The sequence below is a fragment of the Oculina patagonica genome, chromosome 4 (genome assembly GCF_052425735.1).
Source record: "Oculina patagonica isolate OP01 chromosome 4, crgOcupat, whole genome shotgun sequence".
Taxonomy (NCBI): domain Eukaryota; kingdom Metazoa; phylum Cnidaria; class Anthozoa; order Scleractinia; family Oculinidae; genus Oculina; species Oculina patagonica.
Window position 1 is genome coordinate 42,378,223 of NC_135761.1, and position 27,489 is coordinate 42,405,711.

Sequence of the window (27,489 nt, forward strand, 5' to 3'; positions counted from 1 at the left end):
TTCAGAAAGATAACTTCGAGCGGGAAATATCGAAAGCGGCGATTCACAATGCAGGTACAGGTTCCATCTGTGGAAAATGTCATATACGGTCAGGGCACACCAGACGCAATTGTGATGGCGAAGAATGCACTTCTGCTTTGTTGTGTAGCATTCTAGATAAACATCCCGGGGAAAAATCCATGCGACGAAGTTTAACACTGAAGGTGACGAAATGCGAGACGCAACTAGGTAATCTTCAAACTGAATACCAAAACAAATTTCAAGCTTTCAAATCGGTTGAAGAGTCGTTTGCCAGGAGACTAGAGAAGGAAATATTTGCTTCCGATCCTAGTAAATACGTTAAAAATGGAATTAAAAACTGGGCGCTTCTTAACAAACATGTCGCCCTGCTTCAGAAAAAGTGCAATGGCAAACTTCCTCCCAGAAACAGTGTTATTAATTTACTGGAAGAAGCAGTTGGCGAACTTAAAATGAAAACAACTATCCTGCAACACAGAGAAAAAGGTGTCAATCCTAAAAAAAGAATTTTAGAGGAGGAGTATGCCATAAAGTTTCCTACACGTAGCTCTACAGCAACCTGTACTAGTTATTCATTTGGGTCAGAGCTTCGATCGACAGAGCTGGAAGACTTCAGACTGGCAGTACGTCTGCAGGATGAATGGAATCGCCAGGATGAATTGATGAGCTGTGCTAACAGTATGCCTGCACCTACTACTTGTACTAGTACCTGTAAAGCAAATGCTTCAAATCACACTGATGACATGTACATGTTTGTACCAAACGAAGCCCCATTGTTTGAAAGCGAACAGGAACCAGAGAAACTTGCGGCTGCAAATGCCCTTGTTGAACTTCACAGTATGGCTAAAACTGATTTTTGACACTTGTTTTAAATGCCATTAGTTTAATTTGCAACCAGAACTGTTAAGATTTATATAAATACAGGTGTTGTAACATATTGTTAAACCATTTGAAAGAGCGTTTGTATGTCTTTCATTGTTTACCACTGTGATAATTTAATTTGATTTTAAATTTAATCGCAAAACGAAATGCCTAATACTGTTTCTGTTTGTACCTCGGACTTTCTCGCTGGTCGTTATGAACTGCTTGTTTAGATTTCTTACAATAATTATCACAGTTCCCCTGTTAGGTTGTACAGGCACATTGTGTACGCTATAAAAAGGCAAACACTAGCTGTCATGTTTTATCTTGAATGAGATCTCCCGTGCTCAGACAAATGGCGACAATCTTGTTGTTCTTGAAGACTTAATTAAGATTCTTTAGCTTGTGTTGTCTCACAAAAAAGAAGAGATATTTTTACTACTACTTTAATACTGAGAGGAGTTTTACGTAACTGAAACGATGAATAAACTGAGATTGTTGTTGTTGTTTACGAAAATTGATTCACATTTAATACTCCCTTTCCCGTGTGAATGTTGCGAAAGTATTAATCAAAACTTAAGTTTGTAGTGACCATCTACATATCCGAACATTTTTTAATGCATTTCTGAGACATATATGTGATTACATTCAGTTTAATATCAGCTCTAACAACATGCGTGGGAGATATTTCCACTGTTTACAAACTTATCTGTTTCACTGCAACTTATCTTTAAACACTGGGGAAGGGAAAAACGTACTAAACAAAAACAAAATAAAAATGAGGAATATCTAAACATCAATGTAGGAGGTATATTTGAAAAAATCTACCATGTTTTCTGGGGTAATGTGATCTACAGCCGCTTCGATCGCAGAAAGTTCGAGGTTTTTGTTTGTGAGTTCCCAAAGCTCGTAACGCATAACAGATCTCATCTTGTTAAATACAAATTCGACTGGGTTGAAATCGGGTGAATACGTTGGCGTATAAACGAGTTCAATGTTACGATCATTTAGCCATTCTTTCAGCGCTTGGCCGCCAGCAAAATGGTGTGTTGGACAATTGTCCATCACAACAATGTCTCCCACTTCAAGAGCAGGTCTCCCTGTTTCAATGTTTCCAGCATTGCCCGCTTCGCCAAAAAACTGCAGAAACTCTACAGTATCAGATGCACCTTGTACTAAGTTCATGTACTCTACACCATTAAGTCCAGCTAACAGATTAACGGTAATGTTAGGTGAATCGTGGTAGCGTATAAACTCAACGCACCTTTCACCGACAGGAGCATGGCCATACAATCGCTTTCCATGCATTGGAAGTTTCAATCCACATTCGTCGAAAAACTTGAGCTTATAGGGATTTTGTGCATGAAGGTAATCAATAAACATTTGTGTATAGGCTATGTTTTCTACACTGAATCTCTCCTGGGCAAATGTGCTGATTTTCTTCCTAGAATATTTTAAACCTGACGGCATTTTGTTGCTCAGCGCACGTGAAATTGCATTAATCGAAGTTCCATTTGGGATGTCGCCAAATTCGTTCAAGCCATCATAAATTTCCCTCAAAGATGAAGTGGGTCTTGCCTTTTTTAAAGTTTCAATAAACTGAAGGTCACCTTGTGTTAAATTACTTGGATTTCCTCCAGCATGTTTCCGTGGTTCGACAGTACCGTCTGTATGCAGGCGCCTCCAAACATCTCGCATGCTACTTCTACTAACTTTGAAAACGTTTGCAACATCAGAAAAATGACCTGGAAAATATCCAGTGGTTGTATCACCCCCATTTCTGACTACATGTATTTCGTCAACTATTGATGTACGAAGATCGTGAGAAATGGCCCTGCCTTTCACAAAAGTTCTACCTTTCGAACTCAGCCTTTCCATAATTTGGCGGGCTTTTGTGGCCATGCGACGCATGTTACCATTGGTTACTAACCAGGTAACTCATAGCAACAGCTTAGTTTTGACGTCAAAACCTTGTCGCGTAACTTCTCGCGCGTCGTACTCAACTGGAAATCGTAGTATAGCAAAAATTTTTGAGCTTAGGATCCATGATAGTTCAGTTGTCACCCGTAATGTGTCACTAAATAAAAGTGATCCCCGACTACTGGCACCCACTATGGCTGCAAAGCCTCCTCCCCCCCCCTCGAATGAGCTTTTAAAGAGAAAAAGTAGGTTCAGTCTAGGTTCAATAAAATCTACTTCAGTGGACGTGGAAAGTGGTGACAGCACCCAATCAACCAAAGGAAGCAGTGGAGAAAGGCAGACAGAAGGGGAAAGTAGCACTGCCCCTTTGCAAATTTAACTATGGAACCATTGCTCTTGTTATAAGTTATCCCTCTGGACCAGACCATTCAAAATTGAGGGAAGGGGTGTAAAACATTTCCAGTTCCCAAGTCGTCTGCATTTTTTTCGACCTCGTTTTTATGTGTAAAGTCAATTTATGCATTGATAAGCATGAAAAAGCTCCTTTAGAGCAATTGTTCTTTTTACAATTTTCATATTTTTTCGGTGCTTATTTTATTGATAGAAGCAAAGGACATAACAAGCAATCTGAGGTTATATATTTTCCATATGTACATTTCTTTGTTGGGATCAATGAAAGCATTCTATACAATGCTGTAAAACAAATCCTAATAAAATAACAACAGATCTGATTTTCTTTCTTCTGTAATGCACTGGGGGTGCTTACCATCCCCCCTCCAAAAAAAGAGTTTTGATTGTCAGGTACAATAAGTAAGAAGGACATGTCATGTGGAAGGGTTTAAAAAATGTACAGTTTTATCCCTCCTCAAACACAACAATTCCCCCTCCCCTATCCTATAACAACAACAAATGGAGGGCAACCATATCAACAGGAACAAAAACTACAATTATATTACAAGTTTGTGAATTGCGATGTCGAAGGGAACAGGTGTGGATGCCCAACAGGTGTTGTGCTAAAAATAAGGATCAAGAGCCAATGACTAAAGTTACATCAAGTTTGAGTGACTTAACTAGTAAGAAGTACATGTGGTTGGGTTTTACCTTGGCAAAAGCAAAATCAACGCTCCCGAAAACCCATGTAAACCCCTGTGACAGATGGGTAACGCTCCCTTATCTTTAGCACTACACGAGGGGCATACACGCCTATTCCCTTTTCCAAGCTTGCCATGCCTCGCTAAAATAAATTGGCGGTAGGCTGCCTTCCGAAAAGCCCTTGCGCTTGTATCCTCCCTATCGTTCCTAATGTCACGGCTGTTTCTCATGCTTATCTCTATGACATCTGTGTCCAGACAGATCTTGGAAAAAACGTGATGTTGTCTTGATGCACTTCTGTTGCTTGCAGCATTGATTTTCTACAGCCTGAGGCATGGCCTGCATTGGCCACAAACACACCATTCGACCAAGGGGCTGCTTGGTGGCATATCTGGGTCAGCTGCAGAAGATGATGTAGCTGAATCCATATTTGTAGCCATCTCGGTTGTTAGTTCACGTGTGTGATTACCAAGGTCGTTCTCATCGAGGTCATCCTCCATTATAAGTAATGTGTGGATAAAATCCATACTTCCAATGCCTCTCCGTAAACCCCTGACAGCCAATTTTCTCACCATTTCCTCATCAAGTGTGGCAATAAATTTCTTTAGTATTTATAATTCAAAATGTAAAGATTAGCCTTTATAGCAATAACTTTACCTAAGGAACAGAATGTTATCTACTTTAAAAACTGAAAACTACAAGACTGAATCAATTCCAAAAAAATCACATTTACCAAAAATTAGTTTTAGGAATTCTGCAAATCAGAAAAACATCTCTTTGAGAATGGCATAATAATAATTTGATCCAAAAGAAAAACCATGCCAATCTCAGTAAAATAATAAATCAGAAAAAGTTATTTTTGTGAACTTGGAAACAAAATATCAGAGAATTTGTGAAGAAATTGGTAGGAAATTATGCAGTCATGTGCACATTTCACTTTGAATACAGGTACATGTAAGATAAACAAACACACTAAAGGGCATATTGAAATGACAAAGTACCTTCACATCGTTATCTATGCGCTGCTGTTCTTCCGTGGCCACGTCTGCAGTTCCTGAAGCGAGAAGAAACCCTGAACCCTTAAGTCTTGGACGAGCTCTTCGCCTTCCAGCTGCAGATGACGGCTGTCCATTCGAATCCTGAGGAAAAAGTAAAAAAACACAAATTGTATGCTATTCTCAAACTCAAGACACATCAATGCATATACTTCATCTGTGTCAGGGGCGTAGCCAGGTTTTCAACTTGTTGTAGGCCTGATCTCTAAATTATAAAGGCCGCGTTTAAGGGGACCCAGTAAAATGCTTCGCCGGAAGGTTTGTTATGCAGAGACCCTCAAAAATGATTTTATTGTTTCTTTGTTGTTTGTTTGAGCTATAGAACTCAATACCAACTAAAAGTGACTTCCTCCAACGATACACTGTTACAAGTCAACCTATCACTAAAGTAATCTAGCTAATAGCTAAAAAAGGAGCTCAATCCTCCTGTTTCCAGAGGCCGCAAAATCATCAACGATGTCTTCAGCATTCAATGACACATCGTGTTTATGGATATGCATAAGTGCAAGTCCACTCAGGCGATCTTCCTTCATCGTTGACCTCAAGTAGGTTTTAAGTCTTCTCAACGCACTGAAAGACCTCTCTGCAGTGGCTGTAGTTATCGGCAGAGTAAGAAGTGCCGTGAATGCCCTCGATAAATTTGGAAATTCTTGTGGTCGACAGTGAGGAAGCGTTTCAACAATGGTGGCTGGAGGATTGTCCACCTTGTCCCAGCGCAATTTCCACCGCAGGCATTCACTCTCGTGCAACTGTTGAATATCTTCTGGAATATCGGGATCATACGCGTCCAAAATTTCTTTAGCACTGATCTCAGCTGGAGACCAGTTGCCAACATTTTTCGGCAAAAGATTTGTTACTTTGAATAGTGGACTTGGTTTGATAAGGCGGGAATCAAGTTCCGATATTAAATGGTCAAGGAACGGATAATACATCGCTAGCTTGTAGTATTCACTGACTGAATCTGCTGGAACGTTTTCTCGAAATAACTGCCGACCAGCTAGTCTGGGTTTACACACTGCGACATCATGCTTCACTGCAAGAGATACCGCCATTTCGTGCAGCTTATTCCAGGACTCGTCCTTGCGCTCATTGCGAAGTGACTGGATAACGACATTGGCCTGAGCGTGTGCTTGAAGTAAATCTAAATCAACTGTTTGAAGATAATTGGTCAACGGCACAATAAATTGCAGCAGCCATTCGGAAGCAATTAATGCTATTATAAACTCAAACTTGAGCATGCTATTTATAAAGCCTCTCGCTTTGGAGTCCTGTATAGTGTCAAGCACCTCCAAAGCCTTTAAGATGACATCGAAAGATGACTTAAAAGTACACAATGCGTCAGCTCTTGCACCCCAACGAGTCTCGCAAAGTGTTCGCAGCTTTGCTCGTCGTCCCATTTGCTCTTGACTTTCAGGTGTTTCTTTTAACTTCTCCTGAAATTGGTGCTGTCGCTTAGCTGAGAAAGAAAATGCAAATGCAATTTCCTGTACCGTGGACATCATGTTCCTTACAATTCTATCTTGGCAACTGTGGACAATACTGAGATTTAATGCGTGTGATTGGCAATGAACGTATATCGCATTTGGGTGGGCTTCCTTCACTTTAGCCTGGACCCCATTTCGGATACCTGCCATATTGGCAGCTCCATCATATCCCTGCCCCCGCAGTGTGTTAGTGTTTACTTTGTACTCTTTTAGGGAGTTTAAAAGAAGATCAGCAATTACAGCCGCTGTTGTCCGACCAGGTGCCTCTTTAAAACCCAGGAATTCTTCCTTGACTTGAATATCACCAGTGTCTTTATGATGCACATACCTCACTGAAATAGATACTTGCTCAATAGTTGCACTGTCTGTTGCTTCGTCTGCTAACAAGGAAAAACACTGAGCTGCGTTACACTCTTCCACAAGAGCATTACGAACACGTTTACCACAAAGGTCGATAATTTCATTCTGGATTGCTGGGCTTATGTAGGTTGCGTTTCGGGAGGCATTCTTTAGATGATCAAGTAAAACCGTATTTGAGGCAGCAACTCTTTCAAGTATCGCTTTGAAATTGCTATCTTCTTCAGTATGACCACGAACTGGTATGTTTTGTTTACCACACAAAATAAGTACTTCAATAATTTCCTTAAGAATGTACCTGTTTCTTTGAATTTTCTCCTTTCGTAGCTTGTCTAATTCACTTAAAATGTCGGCCCCCCGGTCCTTACCCGGACGAAATTCGTTGCATCAACAACAAATCCATGGTGGCTGCTTTTCATGGACAGATGACGACTAATACACGTTGATAAATTTTTCCAGTCATTCATGCCTTTACCTTTACAGAAAACATCACCCTGACCTTCATTGCTAAACATACAGCAAACACCACAATACACAGAGTCATTCGAGATCGAGTATCTCATCCAAGGGTAGCGTTCAAGTATTTGGTAGTTCACCTTTCTCTGTTTACCATCAATGTTGTGTGACGGGAAAGTAAACTTTTGCCACACATTTGGGTGTTTTGAGTTCTCACAAAGAATACTTAGCTTGATTTCGTCATCTGTATTCCTGAATTGTGTGGAGGCAATGTCCACATATTCTGGGAATGGAACTTGTGCAGCCGTACTGACCAAATTGCTTTCGGCAGGGCGGGCTGAAAGCAGGGGAAATGAAAGTTTAAAATTAAGTTAACAGTCAACTTTCATTTATTTTAGCAACAACTTTTCTCCAGGATTTCAACAGTTCGTGCAAAACGTTTTTCCCCAAGCACTACATTAACTCAAAGCGAAGAATTGGAAATTTTGCTTGAAAACGCTCCCACTCCTCCTCACTATTTTCGTCTAAATCTGGAGAAAGCACAAACTCTTTGAGGCGAGGAAGTGAACTAATCATATTGAGAGTGCACTGAACATTAAACACCCTTGTGTGACTTATATCCAGTCGTTCAAGCTTTTTGTGTGAAATAACAATGGTCATGATTTCTGTTTCCAAAAACTGCTCGCACCTCCGCATGCTTAATTGCTTCAATTTGGGACAAAGATGTTCTTTCGATAAGAGAGCTACGACTGAATCTGGAATCAGCTGTGTACACCATTCAAGAAATAGACTTTCTAGGTTGGGCATACTTACAACAAATGGAATTTCACGCACACTCCTATTTGTAGTTAAATCTAAGACTTTCAAGTTACAGCATGCAGATAGTTTTGAGTACACATAATCAAGTGGTACTTGGGATAGTAATGCTTCAAAGTCGCCATTAAAATACAACTCCTGAAACTGATGAGAATGATCAAATATGGTATCAAAAACGTTTTTGTCGTACTTAATACAACCAAAATCGTCCAAAAATCCAAATGATTTCCACATTGTTCCACTGTTCACCAATCTCTTGAAATGATTACAAACTCTAGATATGTTTGTTATAGCTTCTCTCAATGGAAGGTATTTAAAAATAGTAAGCAATATCTCAGGAAGATCAAGGATGTGAAAGGGCGAGGCACCTGATGATCCATGTTTCAAGCTTTTGTCTGGGTCCACAGACTCTACACTATCACTGCTGGTCACATCTGATTCTTCAATGAAAAAATGAAAAAAAGTACTTTACATTTTCCACGGTTCATATGTGGCAGCATTTTATTCTTAACTTATCTTCAAACTTGTTCAATGTCTTTAGCTTCACTATTTTGTTATTTGTATAAGATAAAATTACGATTGCAATGTCTTTTAGTTTTTCTGGCTGTTTAAGGAAAAAAACAGCTCGAGAAAAAGTATTTCAGTTATTTAAAATCAACAACATGGCTGTGGTATTAAAAAATTTAAACCTGGCGGCCAATAGATAGTATACCTGTCAAACGTTTCCGTTTTGGATCTTCGCCATCGGTTTGACTTGTGGCAGTGCTGTTTTGAAAATTAAATCAAATATGTCATAAAGAAATAGGGTTTCCAAAGAGGGAATTTTAATTTTTTTTAACATGTCCCAGCAGAGCATAAAAAATCCCTCTATTAGATTTCCATTCTTTTGTTGCAAAATGCCTCTTGATTGTCTCCTGAAGTGTTGTCTTTGCCAATTTTTTATAAATCTGATAATGGCTGGTTGTCAAAAATCGGCGCATTTGTGTGAAATCCCACCGAAGCACTTTAATAGTCCCAGATGGCGCTGCATTTAACTGGGTTCTCGTGGACAGTTCAAGGCAACAGTCAGACTCCAAAATGGCCGAGTTTTTTTGCGTCCTGAACTTTTTTGACATACTGTTGTAACAAAAGTTTTGACACGGAACATACTGTGTCATTTTAAGCTCTTTTCAATCCATCTGGAACCTTAACGAGGAAAAAATAAAGTGATTACTGTTTCGGCTCCACGGTTGTTTTTCTCAACCCTCTCGCGTGCGCTTCTTACGTCAGCGATAAAATCCACAGAGCGCGCGCAAACTGTGTTCGGCCATCGTAGCCAGAATAGACAGTTCATTAGAAACGAAACGATAACTGAATGAACATATTAAAAGAAATAATTTAATTAAGCTTTATAATAGAAGTATCAAGGTTACTTCAGAACATTCTCATTGAGGCAGAGACGGCAAATCTGGAATATTGTAAATTGCAGTTGCAATTAATAGTCCGTTGATCCAATTGTTTCAGTTTCATGTTTGACCGCACACAGAACTCTTAGGATTTGCAGTCGTTACTTTAATATCACGAACTTTGTTTAGTACTAACAGCTCTCATCTATCTTTCTACAGAAACTAAATGGTAATACATACCTTGTTTTCTGGAAATAAGTATCAATGCTTCGACTGCCGGGCCTTTTAGATGCCATATTTGTGAAACTGCATTTGTTCGCTGCCTTGTAGACGGTAACCGCTGAACGTATGGTTTAATAGCTTTTTTGAAGACCGCTGACTATCAAAATTTCGTCAAAACAGCACTAGTGTGTGTGCTTTAACGCGATTTATTCTTGCTCCTTCTTTCTTATTTACAAACTTGAAAATGTGTCATAATTTTTTTTTCATTTCAACATTTATTATAATCATATTATAAAAACTCAAGTGGGCGAAAAAAAAATTTGTAGGCCCGGGCCTACGGGCCTATAGGCTGGCTACGCCCCTGTGTGTGCTAACCCGGTTTCTGCAAGGTTTGTTCGTAGTTCCACACTTGCATTCATCTGTGCAAACCAAATTTCTGCCTTTGCACAGGCAGCTACGAGAACTGTTTTCTTCCCGTTGAGTTGTACACGTACTTTTGCATTTACAAAAGGTTGTTCTGGGTTCCTGAGCAATAGAATATCACTCACGTTAGCATTTGCTTTACATAAATTTGATTGAAATGCTAAATAGATGCAAATATTTTTACTCACCGACAATTCCATAATGGCCACCGACGAAAACACAAGTTCCAGAGTTCGCGCATGTCAACTTGTGACAGTGTTCCGTTAAGATACAAAACATGGATTTCCAAAATTTGTGCAAGAACGTCATACTTGGAAATAAACTAAACCTACCGGTATTTGGATTTTATGGCAACAGTTCAACATACTGGGATTTTCCTTTTCCCAAATATGGATTTTGGTTTTTCCCATACCTGGATTTTAACAGAACCCACTGTGTAAAGTAACACAACCACACTAGTATCTGCTGCTAAATACATGTTTAGATTTGTATGTAAACAAATTTGGTTTCTTACCATTTTCCCTATTTTGGAAAATTAGAAAACCATTATGGAAAGTAATGTAATTCCAGGGTTGGTATTCAACATACCCAACTTAGTTTTTGGAGTTTTCTGTATTGGGATTTGCAGCCTTTCCGCTGGAATATAGATTTGTAACACCCCAGCCCAGCTTTCCGTTTCTTGGGCCAATACCAGTGTAATGTAATATATATAGAGAGATAAAGCTTGATTTTTGGCATACTCTCTGTTAATTTTTTATTGTAACAACAAACATATCATCTGCTTTTGCATCTAAGTCAATTGATGCGAATTAATGTAGATTAATTAAAATTACAAAGTTGCTGACAATAACTATAACTGAACTGCTGCATCTGCTACTTGGATGGCATCTGCCTTATTTCTATAAACTGGTAAGGTACTTCCAGGTGGCCATCTTTTCTTTACTTCCTTTGTAATCTTTTTTTCCAGGTAAAGGAGATTATTTATATTAACAAATGTTTGATCTTATTATATATTTTCTGTCAGACACAGGACCACAAATTTGAAACAAAGTTATAAATCGAACAGAAACTTGTTAAAAATCCTACTGGTAGGAGGCTTACCAGTTGGCTATAAACAAAGTGTGGAGGAGTTTGTTTCCTCTGCCGCAGATAAAGTGACCAGCCAAAGTTTTCAAAGGACTCTCTGTTTATTCATTAGTGTCGGTAACACAAAGTCTTTCGAAACCTGACAGTAACGATAGTTAGATGGTTAATGATTAGCTTACAAATATTCAATACCTTCACAAAGATAGTTACCCGATGGCTTCACTACGAGCTTTAACGGCAGGGAAAGTGTCTGAGCCGGCGTTTGATCTTTCCGTTTGGATCTTAATTAACGACTATGACGTAAGCGAGTTAATTAGTGATTTTGATGTTAATAAATGCACATAATTTCGTTCACCGACGAAACAGAGTTGAATTTGGGATGACTGAACACTGACCCATCCAGTGGCAGGGAGGAGGATTTGAATCCAGGACCTCAGGATTACAAGTCCAGGAATTAAAATTCTTTTCAAGACATCCTTTCCGCAATTAGCGATATTAACTATGCATTTTTCAGGGAAACAAAAGCTGACAAAACAATCCTCACTGAGATTTGGTTCATTACATGTACTGCAGAAAAAAAACCAGATTATTTCTTTGTACCTATATTACATGTATTATTCTTGAGGTTTGCCAAGTTTGATAGAAACCTTTCAAGGCAGCACAAATCACTTTCTGTTGCCTTTCCTTGTTAGAGTGCTACTTCAACAAGGAAACAAAAACATGTATAATACTTCTGAATTCAATTTTTTTATGTGGCACAGCCATGTAAAAGGTGGGCTCAGGGACATGTTGAGCTCTTTACTAGAACACTGGTTACACTCGCAGCACAGGGCGATTTTCTCAACTAGAAGATTTTAAGAACCTATCTTTTTAGGTCCCGTGTTTTCAGATGTATCCCCCTTTTCTTCTTGCACCTGGGTTTTTGAAGGGGAGATTGCTCTCTCAAAAAAGAAATTTTGTACTGCAACAAAGCTTTCTTGCCAAGCGGCAACTGCTTGTTAAACAACAGGCTGAATTCTTCTTCTCCGTGAAGTTTAATTTTGAGTCGGGTACAAAATTGGTTAGCTTTAACAGTCTTGTATATAGATTATACAAGATGTTTCGAAACCCCCGCGGCCAAAGTGAGTTGAAATCCACTGTAAAACGAACTTAATGAATGAAAGCAATCCTTCCTTTATTTGCAGAAATCACGGAAAGATAAAACAAAGCTAATAAGATTCTTAATTATGTAAAAGCAATTTCTACTCTGTGACTGTTCAATATGCTGTCTATACAATAGAACTCTTTTGCCCAAAATAAGGACTGGTACAATCTGGGCTATTAACATGATACCCAAATGACCGTCATTCCAGAATGAGTTCATTCCATCTCCATACATTTCTCTGAATCTGTTAACATGATAATGAGACAAAATTTCAGTCATTCTGTTTTTTGTTTAACTCTCAAAAGACAAATCTGAAGTGAGGAAGGAGATTATCCTGGCATACAGTGATGGATGTTGGACTTTCATTTAATATATACGCCTTCTATCTTTCACCTACTAAAAGCATGGGAGAAACGTGTAAAACATCATGAGGTGGAACAAGATTTTTCATTACCAAATGTGATAAAAGCTTTTTAAGCCTATTTAATTCAAATATTTGGTTCATTACATGTCCTTCGTTACATGTTCTATAATGTTCAGATAATCCTTTGTGCCTATATTTATATTCTTGAGGTTAGCCAAGTTTGATAAACCTTTTACGCCAGCACAAATCAGTTTCTGTTGCCTTTCCTTGTTGGAGTGCTACTTCAACAAGGAAACGAAAACATGTGTAATACTTCTGACGTCAAATTTTTAATGTGTTACACAGCGGCCATGTAAAAGGCAAGCTTCTATGGCAGAGGCATGTTGAGTTCTTTACTAGAACACTGGTTACACTCGCAGCACAGGGCACTTTAACAGCTTTGTCGATTTCAAATTGTTTACTAGACGGGGCAAGCTCTTTGTTATCGAAAGTCGGTCATCATGCATGCAGCTATTTATTTCATGAATTGTTTAACGTTTTGACAATAGTAAGCGGTCATGTACTTTTTTTTACCCTTATTCGCTTTCCAGCCTGACTACTCCCTTTTCTGTTATTGTGACTTGCCTTAACACTTAAAACACTCGATGGAATATTTAGTGCTCGCTTGTCCAAACTACGCCTGCACCGCAGGCCAAATGTTTTGTCACATCACGCTCTTCTGGTGTTCTTTAGATTTATTACTATTTATTAACAATGAAACTGATTGTTAACCATTGCCCGGCAAGGAAGCCTGGTAAAAGGAAGCACTAGACAGGATAACTAAGGACCTCAAAGACTTTCTCCGGTTAATTACGAAATAAAATATTTATCTTGAACATGTCACAGTTTAAGAGTATAGTAGTCAAAGACGTACATGTAACTGGTTTAAGTCAATTTCAATAAGAAAGGTTTGTCGCTACATGTAAATATGAACACAGTCAGCGAGCTTGTTCAAAATCTCAGCGAACTAATGAATGAACTAGAATGTAATGTAGGTCCACATCAGCTTTAAGCTGCCTGTATTTTAGACCTACTTATTAAATAAAGTATGTATGTATGTATGTATGTAATGCAGGCGACACCAGTCACGACCAAAGGCTCACCACGATTGCCAGCTCGCAGATCGCGCTTTATATTTTGGTAGAGTAACAGTTTCCATAAATCAGGTGTAAGAACTAAAGTCGAAGCTCTCGTAAGCGGACACCCTCGGGACGCGAAAAAAAGTGTCCGTATCTGGAGCTGGCCGCTTACGAGGATGGTTCTCGTAAGCGGCCACTAGCTAGATGATGGCCGCTTACGGGAGCTTGCCCAGCTAACAATAACCGGACGGACGTGGATGATGACAAAACAAACACTGAAATATGGTACATGTACTGGAATTACTGTAAAATCATTGTGACGAACGGTGATGTGAAGTTGATTGATAAAAACAAGATACAGAGGTTGTTAATAGGATTTTCTTTGAGATGTCCGCTTACGGGAACTTAAAAACAAAGAAAAAGTCAGTCGTTATCTATGAAAGTGTCCGCGGCCGCTTACGGGAATGTCCGCTTACGAGAATGTAAAAATACAGAGTTTGTATGGGAGTTAAAACGGGGTTTCAGACAAGGCGGCCGTAAGTAGAGCTGTTTGCTTACAAGAGTGTCCGTTAGGAGAGCTTCGACTGTATGTGTTTGTAAATACTGGGAGTTTCATCTTCCAAGTTGGCTTGCAAAATTGTAAAAACAAGGCAATCAACAGTGAGATTTTGGGTAATTACTGCAGACGATATTGAACATGTTATTCCTTTGTACGATTGTTTAATCACGGTATTAAGATTTCCATTCTTTGCCTTTTGAATGAAAAATTGGAATTTTTTGTTCTTCAATATTAAATTCTTGCCGATAGACCACAGAGTAGCTCAGCAACCGTCACTTCAAAAGGTCAATTACCGATCAGTTTTAATTTGTATGTTACGTGGATAGAACAGTCTTTGTGCTTCCTCCGAAGATTCAACATAGACTTCATTTTTGCTCATCGGTCCACAGCAACATTCTACAGTGTATTACTACAATACATCAAATATTAACAACAATCTGAGGTGAGAGAGATTTAAGTTTATTTTTTAATTCCAATGTCTAAAATTCCTTTTTTTTTACTGGCCAGTTTGTCAAGAGCCTTCTAACTAGCGAGGTAAAAGAACCTTAAAATGGCCAAAATTCATCAAGTGATTGAAATTTAAAATACACTGCTGGTTAATGAAGTGGTCAAAAATCTGTGCTGAGATTTTGCAAGTAAAAAATTGTTAAAAATAACCGTCGACGGGTAGTAGTAGAAATAGTTGGTTCTATCGCGAAAAATGCCTTTTATTGGCAGTAGTAGTCACTATATGTAGCACGTAGATGTCTTGGGATCTGAGATTCGACTATAGTATAGCGAGAAAGTTCAAGGTGTTTCGAGCGATATTTTCGTGTATCAATATTTCCTTGAAGTATCAGGACCTGAACGGAGGTCACTTAAATTCGTGTTATTATGCCAGCCTGTGCACGAAATTTCGCCAGACACTGAGCGGAAGTTGGCTGGCATTCTTGAAAAGTTTTGTGAAGCGATTGCTACAATTGACCATTCAAGTATCTTGTACAAAAGACTTTGAAATCTGTGCCGAAGCATTTAGTTTTTATAAGGTATGAAACATTGATTGAAAGAATAAAGTACAGAGCACAAATCTGTGAGCTTACTCAAGTAGAATTTGCAAAAGGTTTTTAACCAGGTTTGCTGGAATAGCACAAATCCCAAACTTACCATATTATGAACTTGTCGAGACTGCGGCCCGTCGCGCTCCACAAACAAAACCAAAACATCTCGAGTTCGATAAAGTCAAGCAGCTAAATCAAATAGTCACACACTCCTCCAGTGATCATTTATTAGATGATCAAAATCAGGCACTTTAAACTGTAGTACACATAGATAATTTAAAAGTGTTACGGGCTTCACGGCAAAAATTGCGGAGGTTGTTGTGTGGAGTTTTGCCTCGACAAATATAGCGCTCGGATTTTGTTTTACGACTCAGCTGTTATTTGAAATTCAAAGTCTTTCAAGGCATAAAGTTGTCCATGTGCTTTTTAAAATGGCACAAATTGCATTTTTAAATGCCTAACGAACGCAAAAATTTGTGAAAGTTTTTTCTCTATGTAGATCCTAGCCCTCTCGCAGCATACCGTTGCTATGGTAGCAAAGTCCCACAGAGCCTGGGCAACAGCTGAGAGTCAAAATGGCGTCTTGGCAAATACGGTACATTTTATTTCGGTTGTGACTAGAATGGATACTCCAAAATCAGGTGCCCGCCGGAGGACTGGAACCTATTAATTCGGAATCGCCTCGTGACGGTTTCGTACATCGTCGGTTTATGAAGCATTTTATACGTGTCAACGGATGATGTAGAGATGGATGCGGAAAAATTTATGAAATCGCTTAAGCTGAGCGCGAAAGGTTGGTATCTTTTGGTGTCTTCAGTGTTGAAATTTTCAGTTAAGTGTGAAATCAAGTAAAAAGACGGTAGAAATCATGAAAGTTCTAAACATAAACATCTCATTACAGAAGAAATGGATACTCCAAAATAAGAATGGATACTTCAAAATAAGAATTTATTAAAGTTAAAATTATATAAAATAAAATGTAAATCCCATAAGGTTGGTATCTTTAAGTGTCTTTGGTGTTGAAAAAAAAAATTATGGAGTCACGTACCAGGTAATAAGAACTACTAAGAATAAAAAAGAATTCATGTAAATTCTTATTATAAACACCTCAGAATGTAAGAAGTGGATACCCCAAAATAAGAATGGATACTCCAGAATAATATTTAATTTAACTGAAAAAAAAAAAAATAATATTTTAGTGTCTTCAGTGTCCTCACATTAAACACTTCAGAATGTAAGAAATGGATACTCCAAAATAAGAATGGATACTTCAGAATAAGAACCGACTATAATTGTAATTATGTCTTCATGCATTAACAATGCTCAAAAAATTGAAGCAGAGTTATAAATATAAGCTAACAAAAAACATGTGCCCCTCGTGAGCCCCTGAGGATACCTGCCCACAGGGCCTTTATGATATTTAAAGCTACCTGGGACCAAAATTTATTTGCAGGCATATCTAACAACTTTATTAGGTATAATGGCTTATCATTTCATCTATTTATAGCATTTTATGAAACCTCATCAGGGCTAGTTGGTGAGTCACAATAAACTCATTACACTTAAATATAAATTATCTATTGAATATTTTATATTATTAAACAGTTTATCTTAAATTGGATATTGGAAAATCATCTTTTTTTTATTTGTCTTCAATCCATTGAACCTCCAGGGCCACTTGGCTCGAGGCTTCCTATTGAACCCCCAACAGGGCATCAGGGCTCCCTAAACTAGTTATAAGTCATTAGATAGGTGCCAAATCCTAGGAGAAAGGACTGGTGCTCCTAAATATGCACAATCCCCAGATTGCATCTTCAGTCTGTTTATGCAGCGGTGTTGGTTAACTCAAAACTGGACTATTGTTATTGTAAGTGACCCATAAGGGACCCTAGTTAGCCACACTTTTGTTTTTGCACTAGAGTTGCGGTATTATATTTTATGCGGACAGTGCATATATGAAAGAGATCACTGTAAAGTTGTTAAAGGTAATTGAACATAACTTTGATGGCATTGAAAAATGGCGTAGGCTGACTAGGGTCCTTTAAGTGTGAGTTAATCTTTACATGTTGGGCAAATATCAATGGTGTTTTTAGATTTATTAAGTGAATTAGGATATACACACATTGTATGAAAGGTGGTTTTGCAGCTGGTACATTGAAATGTTTTTGATCCTGGATAATGTTTGTGGCACAAACAGTGAAGGCTGACCTGGTCCTTTCTTGTTCTTATTCTATGGGATGTCGACTCATTTGAACTGTGTGGGAACATGGTGAAAGTATGGTTTTCAAGGCACTGTTGAAGATGTTTCCGCATCTTGGTTTGTTGAAATCGCACCGTGGCAGGATCCACACCATTTGCCAATGCTATTGTGTTTGCTATTGCAAACAACCCACAATCTTTCCCCCCAATTTGTTGCTGGCATCTTTGCACTTTTACTTCAATTAGCTTGTCAGCTCCATTTGCCAAAGGGCTGTACACCCTTGCTAGTTGCCTTCTCAATTGAGGTGCCAGGGTTGTATTTGACGAGTCATACACTGTGACTGCACCACCAAATGAGGTTGACATGAGCCAGTGACCTGGAATGTGGTGGATTTGCAAAGCCTCTTGAGTAGGTGGAGAGGGAATGTCATTGTTTGAAACAAGAACAGTATCAATCAGACCATCAACATGAGGGAATTGCTTTTTAATGATTTTCTGGGCAGCAGAGATGTGATTGTCAGTGAGTTTTTGCCCACTTAACAGGATATTCTTGTCCTTCTCCGAAAGGCCCAAATCAGGAATCCATTGAGGTTTCATTTTGGAAGTGTAATTAAGTTTTGTCAAATCAATACAGGTGTGGCCAGATGTTGATTTAGGGATGTTTGAAGCTGCTTGAGCAGGTTGGGAGCTCTTTACCGAGGCTGCATGGGCAGGTTGGGAACCCTGTACTGAAGCTGCTTGGGCAGGTTGGGAGCTCTTTACCGAGGCTGCATGGGCAGGTTGGGAACCCTGTACTGAAGCTGCTTGGGCAGGTTGGGAGCTCTTTAGCGAGGCTGCATGGGCAGGTTGAGAACCCTGTACTGAAGCTGCTTGAGCGGGTTGGGAGCTCTTTACCGAGGCTGCATGGGCAGGTTGGGAACCCTGTACTGAAGCTGCTTGGGCAGGTTGGGAACCCTGTACTGAAGCTGCTTGGGCAGGTTGGGAGCTCTTTACCGAGGCTGCATGGGCAGGTTGGGAACCCTGTACTGGAGCTGCATGGGCAGATTGGGAGCTCTTTACCGAGGCTGCATGGGCAGGTTGGGAACCCTGTACTGAAGCTGCTTGGGCAGGTTGGGAACCCTGTACTGAAGCTGCTTGGGCAGGTTGGGAGCTCTTTACCGAGGCTGCATGGGCAGGTTGGGAACCCTGTACTGAAGCTGCTTGGGCAGGTTGGGAACCCTGTACTGAAGCTGCTTGGGCAGGTTGGGAGCTCTTTAGCGAGGCTGCATGGGCAGGTTGGGAACCCTGTACTGAAGCTGCTTGAGCGGGTTGGGAGCTCTTTACTGAGGCTGCATGGGCAGGTTGGGAACCCTGTACTGAAGCTGCTTGAGCGGGTTGGGAGCTCTTTACCGAGGCTGCATGGGCAGGTTGGGAACCCTGTACTGAAGCTGATTTGGGTCGCTTTGCAGACCTTTTAGTACCTGATACTGAAGAACGTTTTGTTGACTTGTTGTTGGTACTGGTTGCTGATATTGGAACATGCACCTGATACATTTTTCGCATGGAATCTGCGTGCTGACCAACTCTGTTGGTGAAGGGATGTTTTTTCCGGCCATACTTTGCCTGTTTAACATCAAGGATGTTGGATTTTTTTTTCTGTGGGGGTTCACCTTTTGACACATTAACAGTTTTCCTCTTTTTGGACTTTTTCGGAGATTCGATGATTACATGAATTCCACCTTCCTGAGGGACAAAGTCCTTTGCTTTTCTCAGAACCTGATTGAGGTCATCTGCCAAGCATTCAAGAAACTTTTTGTTTTTGATTAAAAAGGTGAGACTTGTAATTTCCTTCAGGGCATTTCTACATCTAAGGCGAAGAGCTGACTTGCCATGCCCTTTTCTTGGCAAGAGAGGTTCAAATTGATCAACATCATTGTCTGATGGGTTCATGTCTTCCTCCACTGGGACGCACTCCGAGGTACTAGAAGTAGATCCTCTTTTACTATTTGGTACCTCAGGGGGGCCAAAAATGACCATTTCATCAAGATTAAATAGGGGATTTGAGGTGTATTTTGAACCAAGCTGCTCCCATCCCCACTGCCCAGGAAAAGCTTTCATACAGGCACACATATGCTTGCATGGTAGTCTGAACCGTTTCCAGTCTGTGCACTGGCAGTGAGGAAGTGTCTTGTCATCCCCGTATCGTACTTCATAGGGCTGCCTGCAACTTGCACTCTTTACACTGAAGAGACCTGGGGAAGACATGCTGACATGTTCAGGGCTAACATCTGATTCCCAGCGGTTCATAACATGGGCAACCACTTGACGGGGTCTATTTACTAGGAACTGAGGCAAGTCATCATAACCACGGTAACCATCATGGTACTGGACATTGAGCTCAAGATACCTATCAGAAAGAAAAAGGGCATTAAAGCAAACTTTACAAAGCCTCGCTAAAAAATTCATTTGTACCAGCAATAAGCTGCTGTTAAATTAAAATGTCTAAACCTTTACAGTATAAAAATTAATGCTGAAATTAAGTTAAAAATTCAACATTACAACTGTAAGGTTAATGTTAAAAAATATGGTTTTGCGAGAGTTAGCTCTAGGAAAAAGATAGATGGATGGGATGACAGATTAATACTAAAAAGTCTCTTTCTAACCAGCCCATCCACTACAGAAAAAAAATAGAATTATAAAAGGTTATAGTTAACTAAAGTTTATTTAATTATAGTTATTGATCTTAAACTTGAATGATACAATGTATTTTGATGTGTAAATAAAGCTGACTACTAGAGGGCCCCAGCGGGAGGGGGGGGGGAGTGCTAACTGAGCTAAGGCAAACACCATAAAACTCTTATACCTAAATAATATGGGATAGTCTCTAAGTAATAACTCGCTTACTTTCTGCTAAGGCAAACACCATAAAACTCTTATACCTAAATAATATGGGATAGTCTCTAAGTAATAACTCGCTTACTTTCTGAAGCTATCTGGTGCAAATTGTGTGATAAGTACAGTTAGCATCTCACTCAGGGAGCAGTTCTTATATCCTTCCAGGTACTCATATTTGAGAGACTCATTCTGCCGTTCAATGCCGTTGTTGGTGTTTACAGCACAAACAAAGTCATCATTACGATAAGCTTGGCACCAACGCTGAAAATGGAAGTAAGCATGCAATTAATTAGCTAAGCAGTAGTTCAATGTCTGTTAGTAAATCAAAATGGTTGCTTGTGAAAAAAGTATATTGTCAATAGCTAGACTAAATGTTCAGGACTGTAGAGTACTCATATTGCTGTCAATGCAAGGTGGTGTGAGCAGTGTTTTACACTATGTACTTTAATCTAGCACTGTGATGTGGTGGCACTGAATTGCAAAATGTACCTCTATGTTAGGCAACCATTTCTTGCCAAACCAGTTTCTCAACTTTTCATTTTCAGCCCAGTGTGTACTTTTCTTCAGAGTCTGGACAGCAGCAGCAGCTTCTTTAGTAGTACCAGCATGTGCAATGTTTCTCAGAAGGCTAAGAACATCGTCCTTAACCGCTGCAGTTCCATTGTCACCTTTTGATGTCCATTCTAGCCACGCCTTTTCCCTGTGGAAGTCACATAGCAGTACCTTGGATTCTGTGAAAAGAACAAAAAACAGATGCTGACTTTAATATACATTGCATACAAAATGCTAGTAAAGTCATATCTGTATTACTTAAAAAACGTTAAACTTGTGGTTTTACTTCTGGTTTTGAATAATCAATTCTAATAGTGATTTTATTACTTTCATAATTCCCTTATAAATCAGTTGTTTCTTGTTCCTTGTAGTAAGTGCTTTGTTCCTCATGTGATGGCAGTTTAGTGGCAGTTTTATTAGTGTTTTTCCAATCTTGAAGATAATTACATACCCCCCCCCCCCTAATACAGTTGTTTTGAGTGAAAACTGGCCTGGTTGTACTCCCCCAGATCAATAATTTGTAGATGAGTCATTTAATAATCTTTATTTGTAAATTGTATATTAATGATCTGGCCCCGGTTGTTCGAAAGCTGGATAACGCTATCCACCAGATAAATTGCTATCCGGTGGATAGCGTAGTATCTTTTATTAGCACTTATACGGTGGATAGCATGTTATCCAGTGAATAGTGTTATCCAGCTTTGTAACAACCGGGGCTCGGGTGGGGATGGAGGGGGGCAGTGGGAGGGGTTTTAGGGTGGGCATAAAACCAAAATTCCATCTCCAGGAGGGGGTTAATTTTATTGGATAAATTTATAAGGGGTATTTATTCCCTTACAAACAAGCCTCCCTTAGTTCGTGGATGTTTGTGCATGCAATTGATGCATCAACTGGTCCTGGAGAAAAGTTTCTTACCTGGGAAAACTCTTTCTAATGCCTGGATTTCTTCTTCTGCAAAATCTACCATAAAAAATCCTGGCTTCCAAGTTGGATTCCAATTCTTGAAGACCTGTAGTGCTTCTTCAATACTAAGGATATTTTCATATTGAATGACAAAGGAACCCACCACTTGGTATCTTACATTTGTTCGCACACAAAGAAAGAATAATGGTAATGCATATTTTGTGGTGCGATATGTAGCATCCATCAGACACATTTGATCTCCGTACTTCTTAAGCAGCTCCCTTTGCTCGGCTGTCTGATGGCAAAACAGCAAAGTGTGGCCCTCGGAGGCTGATGGCATGGGATCAGGAACCTCATCTGGTGTGATGTCATCATCATTTATGCAGCTGTTGTTTGTCATTGCTTCAGAGCCACCACAATAAGGCCTGAAAAAGAACTCATCTGCAGGGGATTCTTTCTTCCACTGAACAATAAGGGCATCTACATTCTCCTGGTCAAGTGTGGAAAACCGATGGGCAACCTTTGCTAGATACATGTGATTGTAGATGTCCTTATTGGTAGGATAAAATCTTCGGCGTGTTTTTTCAAGTGCTTGACCACCAACATCCAATTCTCTTTTGACAAAGGCTTCTAAGTGTCGCCGCATTTCACTTACTTTGCGGACACCTTGACTTGAGAGCTCCACAATTTTATTCTTTATGATCGGATCAACTGGTTCCCTTATTCCTGCAGCCTGTGAAAGTACAAGCATATTTTTATTCTTTGTGTTAAATATATTCATTTCTATTTTATATGTGCACTTTTGCATTAGATGCATTATTATAATTATAAAATTATAAAACAATTTACACATAAATTAGGAATATTTACTTCTAGTAATTGTTTTACTATCATTGTGATCTTCACCATCAGTGGAAAACTCTGAGCATATCAAAATGGTAACTCTCATCAGATTTTTAAACGGTACATTTTTGGTGAGTTGCACCTTTCACTAGTAAAACACTTAATCTGAAAGTGTTAAATGTATAGATCACAGTAGCCACTCCCATTTACAACTGATCACATTACTAGGCTTTTGTTGAGTCTGTAGGATAACATGGCATGTTGTGTTCTTCTTTTACTGATGAGAGTATAATCACCACAATTTATTGGTTTCTTACCCTGCCAGTGATGTGGTTCTTGTGCGTAGATGGATGAGGCAATTTTAGTATGAAAAGCATCTCCGTATGGCCCCCTTTCTTCTCACTAAGAGCCTTATGAACCTGTTTTGCTGCATTATTTCTAAAAAAGGCAGTGTCTCTCTCAACCTGAAAATTAAAAAATAAGAAGTACATTATGGTAGGCCCTTTTAGGGGGTTACCCATGACCCTAATATTACCAAAGCTGTTATTCCTATTTTTTTATTCCTATTTTTTTATGTTTAATATCTCTTAAATCTATAATTATTTGAACATTTATATCCCTTGTAAGTTATCCCTTATCCCCAAAACGTGTAATGTTAAGGACTTTGTATGGTCTTTCATTTGGATTATAAAATGAATAATGAATAATATTTCAATTATTTAATATTATAACACAGGATTTAAATTTCATAGTCTTGTAATATTGTTGTTAGAGTAGTCATGGGTTAGAAGTTTATGACCACCAGTAGTAAATTCCTACCTTAAAATTGGGGAACTTTGCAACCTGTTGGATGTAGATTGCTGCGGGGCAGTCTTTCTTTTTTGACACCTGGACATAGGACCGCTTGCGTGTGGAAGCTGTGTAACAGTGATCACTTTGCTACAATATATAAAAAACAACATCAAAATATCAAGAAGGGTGTCATGAACAAAAACATTTGACAGTGGCAAGTGCACATTCTTACTTTGTCTGGTTTTGTTTGCTTTTTCTTCCTCTTGTCCTTTCCTTGGTGGCACCACAGAATTTTCTCACCCACGTGTACAAATGGGACACCATCAAATGGAATGCTAGCCCCACCATGCTCTTTTCCTTTCCTCTCCCAGTACACTTTGACTTTGGAAGATTTCATCTCTTACAAAATATGAAAAATTAAATTTATAAGGAAACAATTGTACCCTCAAGATAAAACTCAGTGTTTTAGGATGGTGGTGATGTCTACTGTTAACTTCTCTATAAAAACAGTCCTTGTAAAGGTTGATTATGCCCTGCCCCCCTCCCCCCCAAAAAAAACTATAAATTAATAAATAAATGAAGGGGAAAATATTCCGGCTGAACAGCAGTGGTTGGGGTATAAAGTCAAATGGTTACCTAAACATTGTGATGATAACTACCGTGATATGCGGGCAGCTAACGTAGAAAGCTTAATTAAGCTTATATTTACCGTTTGAGCCAAAATTCCCATCTTTCTTGTAGACAATGAAGGCACTTCTCGTTTCGATTTCATACATCGAGATGACCTTTTCCACTTCCGCTACACTTCTCAACACATGGACTCGTGGAGTAGTTTCTTCCGCTACTGAGGCCTGCATTTTATTAACCGTAGATTTACTCCTTGATAGCTCCGGCGCTTCCGAGACTTCCGAAGCTGCCATTTTAATTTTTAAGTTTGCCGCGCGCGAAGGAACCTCGTTTCCATTTCACCCGGGAAAAGAGGATAAAGTTCGTATGGAGTCGGGACGTCATTAACCGAAAAATAATTTATTCAGTTCCAGTCCTCCATCGGGCACCTGATTTTGGAGTATCCATTCTAGTCACAACCATTTTATTTCAAGTGTTTTCGAGACTTTTTTATGTTTAAACTGTGCTGCTTTTGGCTTATGGTATCATTTGGACAGTTGAGCATTTATTGCTGAATAACCAGGTGAGTTTAGTGAAACTGTTGGTGCTTTCAATCGTAACATAAGTTACCTTATTCTCAACAAATTTTGCGAGTACTCAATTTCGCGAAAAGTCAAGAGCCATATTTCGGGAGTACTTAATTTCGCGATTTTGAGAGGAAGATACAATTGGAGTGTATTAAATTTCGCGATTTTTTTCGCGACTCTTGATATATTAAGCTTTGACCTCGAAACTGTAACAACATAATTAAATGAAAGTCATTGTAAAAACAGCAAACAAAACAAAATACACATAACAAAACATAAGGTATTCAACAGTCTAAATCCCTAATAGGTTCATCTACGATGGCAAGAGCAAGATTTTGAGGAAGATTTTGGCAGTTTGAACAGTGCGACTGATAGAGTGGGAGATAACTTATGGACAAAATTAAACAAAAAACTCCTAAACACGGAGCTCAGACATGTTAGAAGGAATGTCGGACAACTCGCCCCCCAGACAACTAGCCCCAGACAACTCGCCCCCAATTTTGCCTACGAGTCGTTTTTCTAGGGGGCGAGTTGTCCGGATACCGTTAGAAGAACTATGATAAAACACATCGAATCTCATTTTTTTATATCATCAGTATGATATTAAATTTCGTGATTTTAAACTTCGCATGTCCTACATTTATATTTTGCGAGTATTAAATTTCGCGATTTTGAAAAAAAAAACAAAAATCATGAAACTTAGTACTTGCGAAATTAAGTGAGAATAAGGTTAAAAAAAAACATAATATTATTTTGGCTATGTTTTTACGTTTAATAGCACAGTACAGTGGAACCTCGATTTAACGAACCTCTATATAGCGAAGTCCTCAATATGACGAATGATATTCTTTGCCCCAGTAATAGTAAAACATATGGAAAAGAACTTCAATATCACGAAACCTTGTTATAGCGAACATATTTTGCCAGTCTGTTGGCCATTCATTATATCAAGGTTTCACTGTAGTAAGTAACCTAACCTGCGATCAGGCCCTCTTTTCTTTTACAGCTTGAGGGGAAAAGAAGGCCTCATACAATTTCTTGTCAAGTCATCTGTAAAAAGTATTTTTTCTGATTTGCCAGGAAACAAAAGGCAACATTAAACTGCCTTATTATAGGAAATTAACGCTTCATGAAATTAACTCCAATTTCAAAAATTTGCGTTAATTGAAGTCGTGTTAATTTCAGTGCCGTTAATTAAGTGGAGCGTTAATTTTTATGACCTTAATTTCCATTGTTTTAACCCCAATTTATCAATACAGTCCAGACGTTCTTGACATCTAGGAAAAGGCATTTTTTCACAAGGGTGGGAATCTACTAGTATCACTGAAACTGTGAAGAACGCTGGAGGCGGTCAGATTCTTTCACTTAACCGCTACTTTCAGGATAACATGCCTAGTGTTAAGACAAAATTGTTCCTGTTTTCTCAACATTGTTTTTTTCTTTGTGTTTGTCACGTTTATTTCCTCTATTTTGAAATGTTACAACCTGTTTCACATTAATTTTCTTTTTTGGAAAGTAACTTTTCCTTCAATTCGTGTAAATTTAAGTTGTGTTAATTTCAAATAGCTTAATTAACACAGGCGTTAATTTCCTATAATAAGGTATATTCTGATTGTTTACCTGAGTTTAACATTAAAGTGTGACTTCTGGTCTAAAAATATTACGTGCAGACCAATATTTGGTCACAGGCTAATCATGTCCGTTGAGCTGATTTGGAAATCAAGTTTTCGAAATTTGTGCTCAAAGATGAACGGAAAATTAGTCGCCAATAGCATAACATGAAGTAAATTCAAACCTATTGTTGTAAGCTGCCCCTTTTCGAATTTTTTTTATAGCATTGCTGACATTCCTGTTGACAGATACTTCGATAAGCTGATTATGGGGCGGCAAATGTAAATGTATCAGGTGTATCTTTTTTTATTTTCTCCTCCCATCACGAAAAAAATAAAGTCTGATCACAGATTAAGCAGTAAGAAGATTCCTGTATTTGGCTGATAGAGAACGCTGAGGAAAATGCTTGAACGATTGATCAAATGAAAGACATGTCGCTAAAAATTTCCTACCGAATTATCAGGAACAGCAAACTAAGTACAGTATGTTTTAAAAGTTTAAAAATTGAAGTATAACACTCAAAAGAAAAATCAGAAGCGAGGAAGGAGATAAGCCTGGCATACAGTTGTAGTTATGACAACTTTGATGTTCAAATGGTCTAGATAAAAGCAGATAAACTACTATTTTTAAAAAATGAACAACTACTTTCATTTTGACACAAGACATGTCTTGACTGTTCAGCGATCATCGTCAGTTGTGAGTTTATTTACAATGGTGGTTCAAAGTTTCAAGTAAACAAGAAATAAATACCTCAGCGACTTGTCTATCTGCCGCTAGAAGGTTTGGTGCCGGTACATTCGGTGCCGGTGGATTTGGTGCTAGTTCATCTTCTACACCTTATAGCACTGCAAGAACCGCTGCAGGAGCTGCAATAGGAGTTTGTTCTTCCATGAATCTACAGTTCGAGATGGGGTTGATGGAAACAAAGACGACGCCAACTGAAGTTCCCTCTTCGTCGGTTTGAATTAACTAACCACGAGTTATGAGCGTCCTTTTCCCTTTATATTACCCAGCGACCAATGAGCAACAAGTCCTATTGCAACACATTGCTCTGCACGTGCTGAAGGTGATTTATGACCTAATCTCGGCAGAATATACATGACTGTGCATAGTAATGAGGACATT

The 27,489-nt window shown here is 38.9% G+C and overlaps 3 protein-coding genes and 1 pseudogene across 4 annotated transcripts; all 4 read right to left on the reverse strand.

The window, feature by feature from the left end:
- Window positions 1-1,668: 1,668 nt before the first annotated feature.
- Window positions 1,669-2,790, reverse strand: LOC144648476 (uncharacterized). Its single transcript, XM_078508016.1, has one exon. The coding sequence runs from the start codon at window positions 2,788-2,790 to the stop codon at window positions 1,669-1,671; it is 1,122 nt and encodes a 373-aa protein (XP_078364142.1).
- Window positions 2,791-3,825: 1,035 nt separating this feature from the next.
- On the reverse strand, window positions 3,826-10,645 carry LOC144648477 (uncharacterized; annotated as a pseudogene). The gene is made up of 3 exons (XR_013569700.1): window positions 10,042-10,645; window positions 4,893-5,030; window positions 3,826-4,493 (listed from the first exon to the last, which is right to left on the reverse strand). The product of XR_013569700.1 is annotated as an uncharacterized LOC144648477 (transcript).
- Window positions 5,248-9,740, reverse strand: LOC144648478 (zinc finger MYM-type protein 1-like). The gene is made up of 6 exons (XM_078508017.1): window positions 9,685-9,740; window positions 8,772-8,824; window positions 8,428-8,499; window positions 7,156-7,580; window positions 5,324-6,937; window positions 5,248-5,262 (listed from the first exon to the last, which is right to left on the reverse strand). The coding sequence occupies exons 1-5, from the start codon at window positions 9,738-9,740 to the stop codon at window positions 5,351-5,353; spliced, it is 2,193 nt and encodes a 730-aa protein (XP_078364143.1). The 3' UTR covers window positions 5,248-5,262; window positions 5,324-5,350.
- Window positions 10,646-16,534: 5,889 nt separating the features above from the next.
- LOC144650214 (uncharacterized) lies at window positions 16,535-24,615 on the reverse strand. The gene is made up of 8 exons (XM_078509863.1): window positions 24,270-24,615; window positions 23,793-23,959; window positions 23,588-23,707; window positions 23,086-23,232; window positions 21,938-22,658; window positions 20,960-21,201; window positions 20,556-20,731; window positions 16,535-19,982 (listed from the first exon to the last, which is right to left on the reverse strand). Exons 1-8 carry the CDS (start codon window positions 24,478-24,480, stop codon window positions 17,450-17,452), a joined length of 4,317 nt encoding a protein of 1,438 aa, XP_078365989.1. The 5' UTR covers window positions 24,481-24,615; the 3' UTR covers window positions 16,535-17,449.
- Window positions 24,616-27,489: the final 2,874 nt, after the last annotated feature.

What these genes read in the sequence shown, in the direction of transcription:
- LOC144648476 (XM_078508016.1), bottom strand. Translation starts at nt 2,790, where the DNA reads ATGCGTCGCATGGCCACAAAAGCCCGCCAAATTATGGAAAGGCTGAGT.
- LOC144648478 (XM_078508017.1), bottom strand. Translation starts at nt 9,740, where the DNA reads ATGGCATCTAAAAGGCCCGGCAGTCGAAGCATTGATACTTATTTCCAG. An exon ending in AAAACGGAAACGTTTGACAG is followed by an intron (nt 8,500 to 8,771) that starts GTATACTATCTA and finishes TTTTCATTGAAG; the next exon opens with AATCAGATGTGACCAGCAGT. An exon ending in CTTGAAACATGGATCATCAG is followed by an intron (nt 7,581 to 8,427) that starts GTGCCTCGCCCT and finishes CCCTGCTTTCAG; the next exon opens with CCCGCCCTGCCGAAAGCAAT.
- LOC144650214 (XM_078509863.1), bottom strand. Translation starts at nt 24,480, where the DNA reads ATGGCAGCTTCGGAAGTCTCGGAAGCGCCGGAGCTATCAAGGAGTAAA. An exon ending in AGAACCACATCACTGGCAGG is followed by an intron (nt 22,659 to 23,085) that starts GTAAGAAACCAA and finishes GTACTTTCACAG; the next exon opens with GCTGCAGGAATAAGGGAACC. An exon ending in GCACCAGATAGCTTCAGAAA is followed by an intron (nt 19,983 to 20,555) that starts GTAAGCGAGTTA and finishes TCTTTCTGATAG; the next exon opens with GTATCTTGAGCTCAATGTCC.